The following is a 17,895-nucleotide window of genomic DNA, read 5'->3' as shown; positions in this document are numbered from 1 at the left end:
AAATAAAATAATATAACAAAGAGATGACACAGCAACAATTTGAATTTGCCTGTTTTTATTTTGACACTTAAACATGCACAGGTGAGAGCATGACATTCCTTACATGAAGATTTGAATCGTGTATCCTAATGTCTATAACAAGTAGTGAGTATAATATAGGCTACCATAACAATCATTTGCTAAATAAATAAAATAGAATAAAACAAATCAATACGTGAGGAATCTTTGTCATGTGCTTTCCTATTCTGTATATCAGTTTAAGTAGCCTATATGCCTATCAGGCAGATGTAACAGAGATCTTGTGGCAGGCCCGAGCCGCGCAACGTGGGTGAACGGCAGTGTTGCCAACTCTTGCAAGACAAATAAGTAACTGCAGCTCCAAAAACAAGCCGAGAACAAGCCCAACATTATTACATTATTTATGATCATCAATGTAAATTATTATGAATTATGTATTATTAATGAACGAGTCTGGGTCATTGTAAACTGACACTACCCTGTTTGAAAAACACAAACATAAATTATTTTACAAAAACAAAGCGAGAGAAATCCAGTATAATCTCTGATCACATGTGAACAGTAGAGGCCTGGAAAGATGGAAAAGAAAAAGATATAATGACCACTTAACGTAGCTGTAACAGCCACACATTTATAATAAAGTAAAACTGAACTATATGCATTGGATGTATACTTTTTTAAATTATACTCTGCAATGATCAATACATTTATTTAATACAATAAAATGTTTTGATGTTTACCTTATAGCCTAATAAATTGGGTCATCCCTCCCTCCCCATCTTTGCTGCACCGTGATCAGATCTGAACACTTTTCGTTCATTTTCACATTTCATTCTAATCGTGACAGATGTAATACATTTAGTTTAGTTGGTAGAGGAAAGGAGGCGGTGTGTTTGAGGACAAATTACGCTATTCACGTGCTTAGGCTTGAATAAGGCTGTGTAGCCAAACGTGTAGATCTACACTTTTAACATTTTTAATGATGTAGCCCGGTTATAAAATGCTTTTTATCTTTAAGTGAGTATTTTATCTTTTTAGTATGATATTTACCTCCGATTATCCAAAGAGCGCCGATGATTACGTGAAGAGACCACTGTAGCATTCTTGGCTTCTCTATGTTTTATGTACTTTGATCTGTTGTGTGACCTCCTGTCCGCGCAGACCAATGGGTGCGTGACATCATAGTACCGCGAGAGTGATTCGACAGTAGACTGCTCTGTATGCTTTCAAATAGCTCTCGCGGTGCTGTGATCTTGTGCGCTGCCTCATGTAGTCCAAAAAGCCTAGCTGTGAGCAGACAGTGTTAATGGGTTGAACAAAACAGCGACCATAGATGTAAAGAAACGAAGTTGCTTGTCAGATTCAGAAGCAAGCTACCATATTTTTTTAAATAAGCCCCAAAACCCGCGACAAGTGATTTTTTAACGCGACTTGACAGAAAAAGAAGCCCAAGGTCGTGTATTGTAAGCGGATTTGGCAACTATGGTGAACGGGTGACGGGACGTGTGCTCCAGTTGGAGTAAAACTGGCGGAATAAAGTAAACAAACAAGTAAATAAAAGCATGGTTGCGCTGTTTTGTTTGCTCTCGTCCGCATCTGTCTGAGTGTCAGGCAGCTTAACAGTGAGAGATCTTGTGGCAGGCGTGACGCTAAATTGAGGCAGACGCGACGCTAAGTAGATGACGGATGCGTGCTCCATTACGAGTAAAACTGGCGGAATAAAGTAAACAAACAAGTAAATAAAAGCATGGTTGCGCTGTTTTGTTTGCTCTTGTCCGCATCTGTCTGAGTGTCAGACAGCTTAACAGCGAGAGATCTTGTGGCAGGCGTGACGCTAAGTTGAGGCAGACGCGACGCTACGTAGCTGACTGGACGCGCGCTCCATTACGAGTAAAACTGGCGGAAGTAAATAAAAGCATGGTTGCGCTGTTTTGTTTGCTCTCGTCCGCATCTGTCTGAGTGTCAGGCAGCTTAACAGCGAGAGATCTTGTGGCAGGCGTGACGATAAGTTGAGGCAGACGCGACGCTACGTAGCTGATGGGACGCGCGGTTCATACCATTGCGGGAAAAGCGGGTCGCAAAACTGCACAATATTACAGTGGCAGATCCCGAGGCAGGCACGTAAAACAGTGGCAGGTCGCGAGGCAGGAGTGACAGGTCTGGTGACAGCTCCACCCGTCACGGAAAGATTTTACTCCTACTGTAAAACTGGCGGAATAAAGTAAACAAACAAGTAAATTAAAGCATGGTTGCGCTGTTTTGTTTGCTCTCGTCCGCATCTGTCTGAGTGTCAGGCAGCAAACAGCGAGAGATCTTGTGGCAGGCGTGACGCTAAGTTGAGGCAGACGCGACGCTACGTAGCTGATGGGACGCGCGGTTCATACCATTGCGGGAAAACGGTCGCAAAACTGCACAATATTACAGTGGCAGGTCGCAGCAGGTACGTAAAACAGTGGCAGGTTGCGAGGCAGGCACGTAAAACAGTGGCAGGTCGCGAGGCAGGCACGTAAAACAGTGGCAGGTCGCGAGGCAGGCACGTAAAACAGTGGCAGGTTGCGAGGCAGGCACGTAAAACGTTGGCAGGTAGCGAGGCAAGAGTGACAGGTCCGGTGACAGCTCCACCCGTCACGGAAAGATTTTACTCCGTCTCCACGGACACGCACGGCATCTCCATTGTAATGTTATCTTAAGGCTTTGGTGCAAAAAGGTATGCGAAACAAGTTGTTTGTTTTATTTTGTAATGCTTTTGGTCAGTTTGTGTAATAAATACCTGTGACTGTACTTTTATTCGCGTGTTGTGTTTTATATGGCTGAGAAGTGGTTAGGGTTAGGTTTAGGGTGAGGTTGAGGTTAGGTGCTACAAAATATTAAAACCATAAATAATTATGAAATGCTAAGAATTGCACGCATCTCGGTCTGGAGCATTTAGAAAACAGCAACGCAGTTCCCTGTTCGTCGAAAAACAACGCCAAAGGGGTACTCTGCGCGTTCAAATGTGACGCCGTGGGGCGCTGACCGAGCGTAAATATGTGACGAGTCGGGAGTGAGAACAGGTTGGCTGAGGAGGTGAAACGGAGGCTTGCCTCTGGCGATTACGTTTTGGTTGCACCAGCAACTAAAGCAAAGTCTGAGGTGTGGAAAAGTTTTGACCATGTGCATAATGAGAATAATGAGCCAGTGGGATATGTGAGATGTTACGATGTTACAGAGGACTTATTTATTTCTTTGTTCCAACATCCAAGTGGCCTATAGCCTACGTTAGTCATTAATAAATTATGTTAAAACATGTATAAATGACTCATTCTTGACAAAAAGCTGTGTGCGTGCGCACATTTGAATAGCCTAATGTCGGGCTGTAAATGGGTTCGGGCTTTTAAAAAGCTGTCAATCAAAATGTACTTGTCGGGTTCGGGCCGAATTCTGTCGGGCTCGGGCACTGTCGGGCCTAACTTTTAAGGCCCGATTACAGCTCTAATTCATCAGTCATACAGCTGCTGTGGCTCTGCGGTGTGTCACGTGATAAGCAGTGCCGCGTCGCCATGGAAATGTTAAAGTGATATGCTACCTTTTTAACTGTCGCCTTGGACAAGCTAGTCAAACACTGCAACTAGTCACTGTAGCTAGTCAAACACTGTAACTAGTCACTGTAGCTTGTCAAACACTGAAACGGTGTCAGGTGTAGCCAAGCTTCAGGAATATGATTTCACAGCCAAAAGGCAGAAAAAGTGAAAAGCACTCTGGGGACACATACAAACAACATTTTTGGTCTTTAGTGGTCCTTTTATTTTGTTCTTTTTTTCTGTTAATTATTAAGAGTTTCAGAAAACATTGTTTGGTCTTATAAGATAAATACAAAAATGCACTGAAAAGTTATAGATGGTTGATTATTTGTCTAGGTAAGTATAATTTTTTCATAGATTAAAAATAGCTTTTAAAATACGCAAACTGAAAATACTATGTAAAGTGGTTCAAAACATCTCCCTTTAAAACGCTATTGGTTAAAGGAATATGACTTGGCCTGAAAAAAAATCAGTCAGAAGAATTTTTTTCACTTTAATCCATGAAATCCAATCTAGGTTTTGATCTGGATCAAATTGTCAGTTTGTGTTGTTCAAAACTTTTTAGTAAGATCGCGATAACTTTGATCAGTACTCGAATTGAATCAAATGGGGGTCCCTGCCCCATTCTAACCAAACGCGACGCAATGAGATTCCTGCGATAACAATTTGTTTGTCCATACCGAACGCGAAAAAGGGGCGGGACGCGACAATCAATCACAAGACACAGCCAATGAGAACAGTTTTTTGCTGTTCACGCTAGGGCTGTCACGATTATTAAATAATCGTCTCATCATGATTGTTTGACCTCATCGCGATGGTTTCAGATCATCGCAATTATTGCACATCTTTATAGAAGACACTAGGGAGAGCTGTAGTGCATCTGCATATTGCATATTTTAGTGTATATATTGTTACTAAAGCATGGTAATACTTGTAAAATGTACCACCACAACACAATCACTTAAAAAAAAAAAAAATACATATACAAATTACCTGCAGTACAATTTAATATTATTTAAGCAAATCTCAGTGTGAAAACCAGTCTACCAAAATTTCATTAACACACAGGTAACATTTTATTGTAGTCTTGCAAGTGAGAAATAAACAGACAGATAAATAAACAGATAAATAAACAATAAACAGATAATTTACAAGTATTTGGCGGTTGTATTATTGACAGGTAAAAGCCTAAACCTTAAATATATGACCCAATGTTTTCCGATGTATTTCCAAGAAAAAAACAGTTGTATTCAGAACAATATGGTCGTTTCAAATCGCTGAATCAAAAATGTATGAGAATTAAATGTCAAAGCTCAAAAACAGACAATTAATCGTCATAATCGTCAAAGCCCTAAAACAGACAATTAATCGTCATAACCGCAATGACTTATAAGACAATTAATCGTCAGTCAAATTTCATAATCGTGACAGCCCTAGTTCACGCAGCCTCGCACACTGCAACTGAAGAATGCACAAAGAGAGATGCATGGTTAACTCGGCGCTCTGCAAATTAGGTGCTATTCTGAAAAAAACGAAGGAATTAATCCACCCGTAACAAATCAACGTATCAAACATTCTTTTGACCTTCTTTCAGTCTGTAGTTTAGTGATCCGCTCCAGTCCGGCGCTTCTCTCACCCGCAGTGCTCATGCAGGGATCTGTGCCAGCATTTAAAAAAGCTCATTCTCAACACGTATTTCAGGAGTCAGGTTGTTTTGAAAAGCTGTAATAAAATAATAGTTTTATAAAGTTTAACTTCAGGCGAGCCAAGGTGAAACTTGCGTTGAAATGCGTGATGATGCTCGTGAGTGCGTGAGCGCTTTGATGTGACGCGCTTCTACCTCCAGTTTTGGGAGACGCGTGAGGAGTCACCAGAGACTTGCAGTCACCAGTTTATACCCCATGAACACCACTCTCATTGTTTGTGCATATTCATACTTTATTGTTATATATGTTGTCTATCTTCCTACTGTATACATATGATATAGCCAGAAGATAAATATGAATAAAATCTGATTATCAGAACTTAATTTGATATAACTTGCCTACATTTTAAAGGGGTCATATTGCAGAATTACGTGTTTTTCTGTGTTTTTGGTGTGTTATAAGTTGCCCATGCATGTATTAGACACGTAAAATTGCACAAATGAAAGTGTGGGAACAAAAGATGCATTCTATCTAAAAGTGAATGCTCAACCAGACTTGCCTGAAACGCCTTGTGTAACCACACCCCAGCGAATCTACGTAACTTCGTAACATGATTTGACTAAGACCGCCCAAATCTACACGTAGTTAAGGTGGGCGTAATTGTAAATCTCATTGTATTGTCTGTCAGTACAATTGCTTTGGAACCTGATGTTCCGAATATGGTAAGAGGCGTTTCATTTCAGTGAATTGCTTGCAGTATTTGACCAATCACTACGCACTGGTGAACTGGCCAATCATAGCACACCTCGCTTTTCAGAGCAATGAGCTTTGTAAAAAATCAGCGCATTTCAGAGAGTCGGGGCAAAGAGGAGATACAAACATGCACGGTATGTGGAAAATACAACGTTTTTTAAACTTTAAATGGTGTATACACATTGCGTTACATCTAAAACAAACAATAATATTCGTTTTAGCCGTGCAATATGACTCCTTTAACTATGGTGAGCATTTAAATGAACTGTAATAAATAAATTAGTTAAATCAATCTAAGAAAAAAGAGGTATAAAATATGTAAGGAATAATTGACGACGGGCCGTTCAATTATCGAAAGTTAATGCACACCCCGAGGTGGTAATGCGGCCACGACGCGAAGCGGAGTTGTTACAATGTTTTATCTTAAGACATTTGTATGGTATTTGTCCCGGAATGCACTTGCTGGTAGGACTAATTTCTTACGCATCTCATCTGAAGGCGTTGCTTGAGTCTGCATATGCAGTTTTCCGAGAGCGAGAGGAAGACAGACAGTGCACATGCACACCCGTTTGCTTCACTGAGAGTGAAAAGTCAAGTATCTATATTTGATTTGTTTTCGTCGTATTTAACACCCCTGTCGTATAAGAAAAGTATTAAGAGAAAAAAGTGACTCGGAGGTTTCTGCGCCAGCTGCGGTTCTCGCAGTGGCATAGAAAGCTTCCTGCTGTGTGTTTTAAGTCCCGTTTACCCATTCCACAGACGAATTTAAGATGTTGTTGTTATTTTTGTTCTTCGTTTTTATCTTTAACCCGCTGATTGTGTCATGTAGTTTTCCGTTACCTTTGATATATGCTTTAGTTTTTCATCTGAACAGTCCTGTACAGTGCTCTCGCCATTGTTGTTCAAATGTTCATGCTGTCCATAAATATTAATAGTTATTTCTTCTCAGACAATGGAATTTGCCTGTCACTTTGTCTGTTGTTAGATACGTATTCACTGGTGGACAGTAGGCTAAATTTAAGTTAAACTTGGCGAAGTGATATGGAACTGTAATGCGGTCAGCAGACCTGGAACACCTTCATAGGTGTGCATTTACCGAAAGTTAATGCATACCCATAGTACGTTTGTCAGCCAATCAGATTAAAGCATTCAACAGCCCCGTGGTATAAAGAATTATAATGGGAGATTGTTTCATGAATATATATCGTTACCGTGAAATAAAATTACTCATTCCGTGAAATTGATTTTTGGCCATTCCGCCCACCTCTTATATATATATATACTCTCTATTAGGGCTGTGCCGATAAACGATATCATATCGAATCGCGATAGAATGTATTTCAAAAACGATGATAAGCTATTGGCATTTTGACTCGATATGGATTAATCTTACAGTCTAACAGAACGCAGAAATAAACGCAACAGTCAGTCAGCGTGCAGCTTTTATCATGCGCGTCAAAGTACAAAGTCCATTTCATACAGCACTTGCCAAAGAAAACTCGACATGAGGAGGAAAACATTACTGGAAGCGGAAACAAAGGTGAAACTAACCTCGTGTTGTCATCACGCGGTTTATCAAGTGTCTTTATTTTTTTCGCAATCGCCGGTTAAACAAAACAAAATTGAGGCGCAATTACAAGCGAGTTACTTCGAAACTCCAGCACAAACGTTTTAATATCCATCGTTAACATATCTGCTAACATGAGCTGGTGCATATGAAACAAACCAGCGCTGCCCTGTACAGATTAGAGATGTAATGAAGTGAGTTTGTGTGCACATTAAAATATTGAACCTTGTATGTAAGATGCTTGCATGATTAAAGAAATGTACTACACTTTATGTGAGATGTCTGTTTGAAAGACTAAGGTTCACTGAATGCATTGAATGAATCCCACTACTCGAGCAAGACATTATTGCAACTCAACTCAACTTTATTTATATAGCGCTTTTTACAATTTTCATTGTTACAAAGCAGCTGTACATGAGACATATTGACTATAAACAAAATAATTAAAGTTGTACCTGCAAAAACAAGAAAAAGTTGAAACACAGAAGACAGACATACCCACATACAAAACACTCCACACACACAATATGCACACGTACTAACACACATAGACATAGAGACACACACACACACACACGGATGCGCACACACACACACACACACACACACACACACACACACACACACGCTCAGTGAGAGCACACATTTAAGATAAAGGAGAGAGAAGCACAGGTCAAATATAACAGACTATAAATTCCTATATGCAATATTAATTAAGTAAAACTTTAAAATTCTAAAGCAGCCCCCCCGGCCAGGCAATAGTGCAAAAACAGTATGCAAACGGTGGCGAGGAACCCAAAACTCTAATCGAGAAAAAAAACCTCAGGAGAACCCAGGCCCAACCAGGGGATTCCAGTTCCCCTCTGGCAAAAGCTGCTGCCTCTGCACAAGCTCCAGAGAGCTTGCACAACAAGGCTAAATAAAATAAATAAACTTATAATAAGGTAAATTATAGTTTAAGATTATCATTAATAATCTAATAGCATTTGAAATTTTGTGGTGAAGACGTGTCAAGGTGACCGCGTCCTTCTTTATCCAGCTCTATCATCTCAGCTCTTGTCAGGTCGCCACTTCCCATTCTCCGCTCTACCATCAGGTCAGGCCATGAACTGCATCCTGCTCGCTGTGGTAACCTTGGAACAATGAGACAAGACTGGCTGAGAGTAGAGTACTGTTCTGTACTCTTTGATGCAACAAGTACATCAGTTGTGTTTTTGGTTCCGGTTGATCTAACTAATGCAGCCTAAACCCTCTGAGGATTTATATTATGGAAGAGTAGTGTATGCAAGATTAAAAAGATGCGTCTTTAGTCTAGATTTAAACTGACAGAGTGTGTCTGCCTCCCGGACAGTGCAGGGAAGACTATTCCAAAGTTTAGGCGCTAGATAGGAAAAGGATCTACCACCTGCACTTGATTTTGAAATTCTAGGTATTACCAACTGACAGGACGCCTGAGAGCGTAATGCACGTGAAGGACTGTAATACAAAAGGAGTTCATTCAAGTACTGAGGAGCTAAACCATGTAAGGCTTTATAGGTAATAAGCAAGATTTTAAAGTTAACGCGATGCTTTATAGGTAACCAGTGCAAGGTTGACAGAACCGGGCTAATATGTTCATACTTTTTTGTACGTGTAAGAACTCGAGCTGCCGCGTTTTGGACCAATTGGAGTTTTTGTAATAAGCCTGCAGGGCAACCACCTAACAGTGCATTACAGTAGTCTAGTCTTGATGTCATGAATGCATGAATTAACTTCTCTGCATCTGACATTGACAGCATATGACGTAGTTTAGATATATTCTTAAAATGGAAAAACGCAATTTTACAGGTGTTGGCGACGTGGCTCTCAAATGACAGATTACTATCGAATAGAACGCCAAGATTCTTTGCTGACGACGAGGGTTTTATGGAACATCCGTCAATAGTTAAACAGTATTCTTGGTTGTTACTTATAGCAGTTTTCGGTCCAATAAGTAACACTTCGTTTTGTCCGAGTTCAGTAATAAAAAGTTGTTACTCATCCAGTTTTTTCCCCATATTGCAGCGTTATGTATGTGCGCAGGTGCTGAGCCAATAGCGTTCGAATGTACACAGTAACGGAGCCCTTTCATTGGTTGAATGTACTGAATGAACACTCCCTTTACTTAACGAGTCAATTGAGTCAAAATAAGACTGAATGAACTGGTACATGTTGTTTATGGCCTAATATCCTCGGTGTTGCAACAGTGCATTCATTTAATTGAATTTTAACTGGTTAAAGGTAAATTTTTGTTAATAAACTGTATTTAAAATAGATTATTTTAAATACAGTTTTTTTTATTAAATATATATCGAAATAAATATCGTTATCGATCAATATAGAAAAAAACTATCGAGTTTACTTTTTTGCCATATCGCCCAGCCCTACTCTATATCTTTATCTTATGTTTATTGTATTGTATTTCTTAATTTTTTATACCCATAGGCCCTTATTTAAACCATTGTGTACTGTATTCTATTGTGTTATGGTCTCTGTGTACTGTTGTTGCTGTTTCTGTGTTCTGGATGCTCCTGTCACCAAAACAAATTCCTTGTATGTGCAAACATACTTGGCAATAAAGCTCCTTCTGATTCTGATTCTGATTAGTGTTCGACCGATATGGGTTTTTTAATGGCCGATGCCGATATTAAGAAAGCAATGTGGCCAATAGGCTGATATAAGAAATGTAATTATAGTAAAAAAAGAAACACAAGAAATTAGTGAAACAAAATAAACATTTATTTTATAAAATATTTAAGCAATATTCTCTTAATTGTACAACATTTAATGAGGTAACTCTTCAATATTAACAATTAGGGCAGCCTTTTTGTTTAACTGTTTTACTGCTTCTTTAATCCAACAGAAGATTCTAGATAACGTGTATATTTAATGACAAAAACAGAATGTAATTCATTACTATTAATTAGTGCTGTCAATCGATTAAAAAAATTAATCGGATTAATCACACATTTTCTGTGATTAATCACGATTAATCACACATAATAATAATATTTTAAAATATACTTTTACATTTTAATGATTTCACATTTAATCTTCAAATTGATGTAGAAACAACATATTTCTTTAACAGCGTCATTTTACGAATGAAAGAAAACATTTTGATATTAGTACTGTAACTGATGTCTCTATTAAATTGATTATTTTAACATTAATTATAGCCATTCAACAATATAATTGAGAGCTATCATGAAATATACAGAAATTGAAGGAAGTTCTCAAACACTTTTTGGGTTTAATGCTAAATTATAAATTAAATGCAGAAGAATTCTCATTAAAGCTACAAAATCACATTGATTTCTTCTTTTATTTTGTTCTTTGATTAACATTAGTGACAGGAGTCACAGCAGCACGTTTAAGAAACGTGGCCCCTTTAAGAGCTGTCTCAGTACGCAGATCTGACCGTCACCGCACTCCCATTTTCACAACTCTTTGCATTTATTTAAGATTTTATTTTACACTTTGAAGTCTTGCTTAAGAAAATGCTAGACAAAACGGGCTTTCTGACATAATCTTGTATGGTTTTATCCATTCAAGCACGAAAGAGAACTTAACACAGATGTGCTGTCTGACAGAGATTCACCGACGCAGCCTTCAGCCCATGACTGTTTACACCAGACTGGACCTCGCCTTGCGTTTTGCCGCGTCCCACAGTTTAGAAGCCGTCTATCTTCATTGAACGCATCAAAGCAACTGTTTAAAATCGCGCTTACGTGGTTTGAAAGCCTGTACACCAGGGGTCTTCAACTACTTTTCTTTGAGGGCCAGACTCCAAAAGTATAAATAGGATGCGGGCCAGTTTTTTTTAGCATATCCTCATTTCTTCTTTTATTTTGTATTTCTGTTATTTATTTCGTTTTGTTCCTTTTATACTGTTTTTGTTGCTGTTACTTATAGGCCATATATTAAAACATGCACACAAATATTGAATCCAGTATTTGTGGCTTTTCATGATATTAAATTAAAAAGGAAATTGTCTTTTTAACTGTATTTTATATTCCTTAATGCATTACTTTACCCAAAAATTGCTACTAATTTACTCACCCACAGTTCTCCAGCACATCCAAGATGTGGGTGGCATTGTTTTTTCAAGAAGATATTTGGTTGAATTCATTAAAGTAAAAAACGCAAATACATTCAACACAAAAGTAATCCCTGCCCCTTGTGACGTTAAATAAGCGTCTTATAAATCAGTCAATTGATCTGTGCAAGAAACTGAACGCTATTATCACATCTTCGGGTGAATTCCAATCGTATTCATGTGCCCCACGCACTTATAGGGCAGAGCCTTTGTATAGTGCGAGTTCTGGGGGGAGATGAACAGCTGTTTTTCGTAAATATAGCCATTATTCATAATGAATGCAGTAATAAAAACAACACCGTTTTCCCCTTATCTGAGACAACCGTTCACGTGGTGTACCCTTCCTACAGTTAGCCTACTTTCAAGGGCAGAAAACGCGTTTTAGAACGCGACCTATCGCGTGCGCAAACCGATTGCCTGTGGCTGTGCAATGCATTGCTGATTATAACGTTGTAAATAACATTAAGTTTCGTGGACTGACCGATCAAATTGCTTTATAAGACGTAAATCATTATGAGCTGCGGGAATTATGTAGCAGCGTTTTGGGCTTTTAAAGATGTGGCGTCTCAGGAGGACGTGCATTTAAAGCACACCGTTCTTAAAGTCTCTCCACTTATTTGAAATGTTAAGGCGGGCCAGGTAAAGATGATTGACGGGCCGCATTTGGCCCGTGGGCCGCCAGTTGACTAGCCCTGCTGTACACGAATAAGAGCGTGATTACATAATGTAACGCTAGACAAACAATGTCAAAACAAACGGATGCTGCGTTAATTGCGTTAAATATTTTTCACGCGTTAATTTGAAAAAATTAATCGCATGCGTTAACGTTGACAGCCCTAATATTAATATACAGTTACTGTACAAATAAATCGCATGAAGTTATTTTACTCGGTATGTTTCACTTTCTTAAATTAGGTCAAAGTTTAAAAAATAACCCTTGACTAATAAAGATTTATGTCAGATTTTCAGTTTTGTCTCTGTGAAAACAATACAAAAACACGACAAAAAGCACAGCCCATATATTTGCTTAGTTAGCAGCATGTAGCTTAGCATTAAAACCGAACAGACTTGAACATATGAAAACGTACACTCCAGTCCACATATTAAGTTATCGTGGACAGTTAAATGCGGTGGATATTAAATAAAAATACAGTAATAGGAATGCAAACGTATTATTTCTTGACATACAGTGTATGTGTCTCTGTCTCGTTCACCTCACACACGACACAACTCTCATGCTGGGATTAGAGTGACAGGTTACTGAGTGCGGGGGGACAGCGTTTTAAGGCTAAAATACACTACAAGACTTATGCTCAGATTTTGCCCAGATTTTCAGTCTGGACTTGTTGCAGAAAGTCTGTGCCAGTCTGCAGATTTGATTTCAAAGGTCTGCAAGTGTATGATGTCTAGTTTAAAAAAATCTGTTCAGATTTTAAAAGTCTTGTAGTGTAGGGCTGAACGATTAATCGAAATCGAATCGCAATCGCGTCTGTTCCAAGCCCGCTTTGAGTGGCATTCTTGCTAACCAACAGAGTGAGCGCACCTCCGTTATGCCTAATCAAAAAAACAGAAAGCGGGAGAGAGAGAGGGTGTGTTATTATTGTAGCTGCAGAGTCAGATCGATCATATTAGGCAAATTAATACTAAAGAACCATCCAATTCAGAAAACCGCACACACAGCGTGTGTTATACTCGCTCTCTTCCCCGCGTTGCGCGTCTTGCGGACGAGCCGTTTAAACTTGACGCGCACACATAGCCCGTTTCATACTCACTCGTCTCGTGGACGAGCTGTTTAAACTTGATGCACACACATAGCCTGTTTCATACTCGGGCGACTCTTCCCCGTGTTGCGCGTCTAGCGGACGAGCCGTTTAAACTTGATGCGCACACATAGCCTGTTTCATACTCGCGCGACTCTTCCCCGTGTTGTGCGTCTCGCGGACGAGCCGTTTAAACTTGATGCGCACACATAGCCTGTTTCATACTCGCGTGACTCTTCCCCGTGTTGCGCGTCTAGCGGACGAGCCATTTAAACTTGATGCGCACACATAGCCTGTTTCATACTCGCGCGACTCTTCCCCGTGTTGCGCGTCTAGCGGACGAGCCGTTTAAACTTGATGCGCACACATAGCCTGTTTCATACTCGCGCGACTCTTCCCCGTGTTGCGCGTCTAGCGGACGAGCCGTTTAAACTTGATGCGCACACATAGCCTGTTTCATACTCGCGCGACTCTTCCCCGTGTTGCGCGTCTAGCGGACGAGCCGTTTAAACTTGATGCGCACACATAGCCTGTTTCATACTCGCGCGACTCTTCCCCGTGTTGCGCGTCTAGCGGACGAGCCGTTTAAACTTGATGCGCACACATAGCCTGTTTCATACTCGCGCGACTCTTCCCCGTGTTGCGCGTCTAGCGGACGAGCCGTTTAAACTTGATGCGCACACATAGCCTGTTTCATACTCGCGCGACTCTTCCCCGCGTTGCGCGTCTCGCGGACGAGCCGTTTAAACTTGATGCGCACACATAGCCTGTTTCATACTCGCGCGACTCTTCCCCGCGTTGCGCGTCTCGCGGACGAGCCGTTTAAACTTGATGTGCACACAGCCTGTTTCATACTCGCGCGACTCTTCCCCGCGTTGTGCGTCTCGCGGACGAGCCGTTTAAACTTGATTGGCATTTTTATGTTGCTCAACATTAGTTGAAATATTTAGCTTTAATGCATATTTCTATTCCATTCATTTTAAAGTTTTAACCTATATATAATATAATATAATGTAATATACATAAAGGATTTAATAATGTAGCGGAATGAAGTGGGTGTCTACATTTGAAAATAAATTCAGTCAGAAATCTCTATGATGTAATCAAACCTTTCTTAATTTGTTTTCTGAAAATGAACGAAGGTTGTACAGTTGTGAAACGACTTGAGGATTAGTAATTCATGACAGAATTTTTATCATGATTTCTTGTAATCAGATGTTGTAGCAGCATTAAGAAAAATAAAACCACTTCATCTTAACATGTTGACCATCATGCTTGATTTTCAGTGTTAATGTATTCAACAAACAATGGTCTTTGGCTGTAGAAGCAACATGGTCAAGTGGTGTAAATGGTTAGTGTCAATTGGCATCACCAGTATTTTTCATAAAATGTAATTATATACAGGAAAATTAATGTGTAATAAAAGAGAAGCCTCTAGGTTAATGTATTATGGTTTTTAGCCATTTTTACATAATTTGTTCAAGATTATTTAGAAAACAAAGGTGTCTACAGCAAATGTCCCAATAAATGTTGTAAAACAGCATAATAAAATATATATTTTGAGAACTCAAATAAAATCTATTTTCGTGTAAAATAAATTATTTAGTTTTATGAGTACGTTCACATCCCATCTGGGTGGATAAAATATGTAATATTTCTCATTCTTTGGCTGTTAAACCATTTGACATTTTCAGGCACCTTCAGTCTTAACTTTTATAAAAATGGTGCAAATGTTATTTGTAATTACACAAACATAAACAACATAAATACACAAAGTACATTCTAAAAATCTGATGTTTGATTTTAAACCAAACCAGTTTTTTTTAAGGATTTCTCATCTTGCCAACCCTGTTTTGTCACCGACTCATAAACAGATGAAATGTTAATACTCCATGTACAATATATAATGGCAGATGGACATTCAAGAAGGACAGGCTTGTCCGGTGAAGTGTCGGACAGGATGTTCTGCTCGGCTTGTCAGTGTCCTTTCGAGAGTCGAGAAGAGCAGGTATGAATGGAAAAGCAGGAGTGATAATACATGTACTTCATCTCCCAATTTAAAATATACAGTTCTATGAAATGTAAATGTAACATTTTTTAGATGGAGCACTACAAACTAGACTGGCATCGGTTTAACCTGAGACAACGTCTGGAAGGAAGATCAGCTGTCACAGTGGATGAGTTTGAGAAGAAAACTGGCACAGGTAGGAATGCTCATGATCTCACTGACAACTAGGGATGGGTATCGTTAAGATTTTAATGGTGTTACTACTCTTGTCGATACTGCTTATCGGTCCGGTACTTTAACGGTATTCTTATTGGTACTTTTTGATATAAAAAGAAACAAATTAGGAACATAATTAACATTGCTTTATTTTAATTAACATAATTAACAATAAATAAATAATTCAAAATAAATTAAATAAACAATTTACAACAAAATAAATTATATTTTTCATAAATTCTTCCTTAATCCTTGGCGCATCAAGAGATTGGGCTAAACAGTCAAAACCAGTGCATCTCTCTGTCTGTACATGATGCACTTTTGACAGGTGCTTTGACTGATTACTTGTGTTTCCACCCTTACAAGCAAAGGTTTTGTTGCACTTGTGGCAACGAACATTGTCACTGTCAGCATCAACTTTGGTGAAGTGTAACCACACTTTTGAACGTCTAGTTCTCTCCGCCATCGTCGCGAATTAAGAGCGTCTTTATTCTCTGCGGCTGCTCATGTGCGTGCGCGCTCTGTGTAGACACAACCTGCGTGAGAGACACGTGACTTCCCACCTCGCGTGCTCTCCTGGGAATAACGAATATGCATGCATCAAAGACTAAATTCTTGGTTTTATTGAAAATTAGAAACTATTGTTGAGAAGATTTTTTTTTTCCTGAGCACCAAAAGCAGAACCGATAAGGCCGCGTGGAGCTTATCGATGCTCCGGTCTTTCATAACTTTGCCTCAGGGCCTGTTTAATACCGGGTTTCGGTACCCATCCCTACTGACAACTCACTTCTCGTAGTGTAATCTTGTCCATCTGTCTGTTTTTTTTCTGTCAACAGGAGATATATCAAGCATTTCAGGTTCAGATTCAGAGAGTGAGAATGAGATTCTTGCAGATGATGTGACCTCTGAGGGAACAGATGAAACTCTGGACACAGATCAGTCCCTATGTCGGTTGTCTTCTAAAGTAGCCTTTCAGAACGAGGAGGGACAGTACCTGACATTGTATCGCTGTGTTGTGCAGAGCAAGAGAGTGAGTAAACCTAACCATCATTTTTGTTAGATTGCACTCTTTGTTTAATAAAATTAGGAAATGTCCAAAAATGTTGCAACCTCCTTTTGTTCTTTTTATTGCATCGCTGCACCTCTCACTTAATAATATTATTTGGTGAAAAATTTTAAACAGACTTGAAAATATTGGCAAGTCTATGGTAGCCATATCTGAGCAAAAATATTGCCTTACACCGACGTGATGAAAATATATTATGTATGTATTTTCACAAATATAATATGTATATTGCACATCTGTACTACCTGATTTTGACTGTTGTTATTTATCCTTTTAGTCTCATCTATTTTTTTTGTTATGTTCATATTTAGGACAGTGAAGAAGACTTGGTTTCATCTTTACAAAAGATATCACACAACACTGTTTGGGTCATTCTGATGACTGGTGGTGGACACTTCGCTGGAGCTGTTTTTAAGGGGTCAGTTAAAAATGTATTAGCACAGAAAGTTAATTGAATGTTATTCTAAACTAATTTGTGTAACGTCCAGGAAAGAGATTCTGCAGCATAAGACGTTTCATCGGTACACCGTGAGAGCAAAAAGAGGGACTGCACAGGGACTGAGGGACTCTCAGAATCGCAGTCACACACCCAAATCTGCAGGGGCCGCCCTCCGACGCTACAACGAGGCTGCACTGGTGAAGGTACATTCTCTGTTTCGAAATTTCCTGCTTTGTTTTATTTACTGAGAAAGTTTTATAAAACACATGTCTAGAAGTTATGAATATTGTGATATTGAAATATACGCCTTTTGTCACAAGGATATTCATGATCTTCTGGAAAGCTGGGCTGAGTTTTTAGAGGAGGCAAGTGCCATCTTTTTACGAGCGCCAAGTTACAACAAGACCATATTTTTTGGAGGCCGAGGAGCACCAATGGACAAAACAGACCAGAGGGTCCGGATACTTCCTTTCGCCACCCGCAGAGCCACGTTCAGTGAAATAAAACGAGCCTTTGATATGCTCTCAACTCTACATATTTATCGTACGTTGAGACTTTTGAGACTTCATATTAATAACAGTGTGTTGGTCTATTACTATTTCATAACTTTTTTGTGTCTGCTCAATTTCAGATAAAGACGCTGACATGTCCAGTATTCTCAGTTTGTCGAAGAAAGTGTGGAAGAAAAAAAAAACTAAACCTATTAGTCAAACCATGCCTGAGCCAAACACAAATGGTGTGTCTG

The 17,895-nt window shown here is 39.3% G+C and overlaps 1 protein-coding gene across 3 annotated transcripts in view; it reads left to right on the top strand.

Moving 5' to 3' along the window:
* The window catches only part of ankzf1 (ankyrin repeat and zinc finger peptidyl tRNA hydrolase 1), a 174,900-nt gene that overhangs the window by 8,957 nt on the left and 148,048 nt on the right, over positions 1-17,895 (top strand). For 2 of the 3 annotated variants that reach the window (XM_057336032.1, XM_057336031.1), the window contains exons 3-9: positions 15,296-15,429; positions 15,523-15,625; positions 16,482-16,675; positions 17,023-17,129; positions 17,200-17,353; positions 17,471-17,693; positions 17,782-17,886. In XM_057336032.1, coding sequence (XP_057192015.1) covers positions 15,296-15,429; positions 15,523-15,625; positions 16,482-16,675; positions 17,023-17,129; positions 17,200-17,353; positions 17,471-17,693; positions 17,782-17,886 — 1,020 coding nt within the window. The remainder of the gene's footprint in view (positions 1-15,295; positions 15,430-15,522; positions 15,626-16,481; positions 16,676-17,022; positions 17,130-17,199; positions 17,354-17,470; positions 17,694-17,781; positions 17,887-17,895) is intronic. The other variant, XM_057336033.1, reaches the window with a different exon arrangement.

This window comes from Triplophysa rosa, linkage group LG6 (assembly GCF_024868665.1).
Source record: "Triplophysa rosa linkage group LG6, Trosa_1v2, whole genome shotgun sequence".
Classification (NCBI taxonomy): domain Eukaryota; kingdom Metazoa; phylum Chordata; class Actinopteri; order Cypriniformes; family Nemacheilidae; genus Triplophysa; species Triplophysa rosa.
The sequence above is the reverse complement of the archived record's forward strand: the minus strand, read 5'-3'. Positions and strand labels throughout refer to the sequence as shown.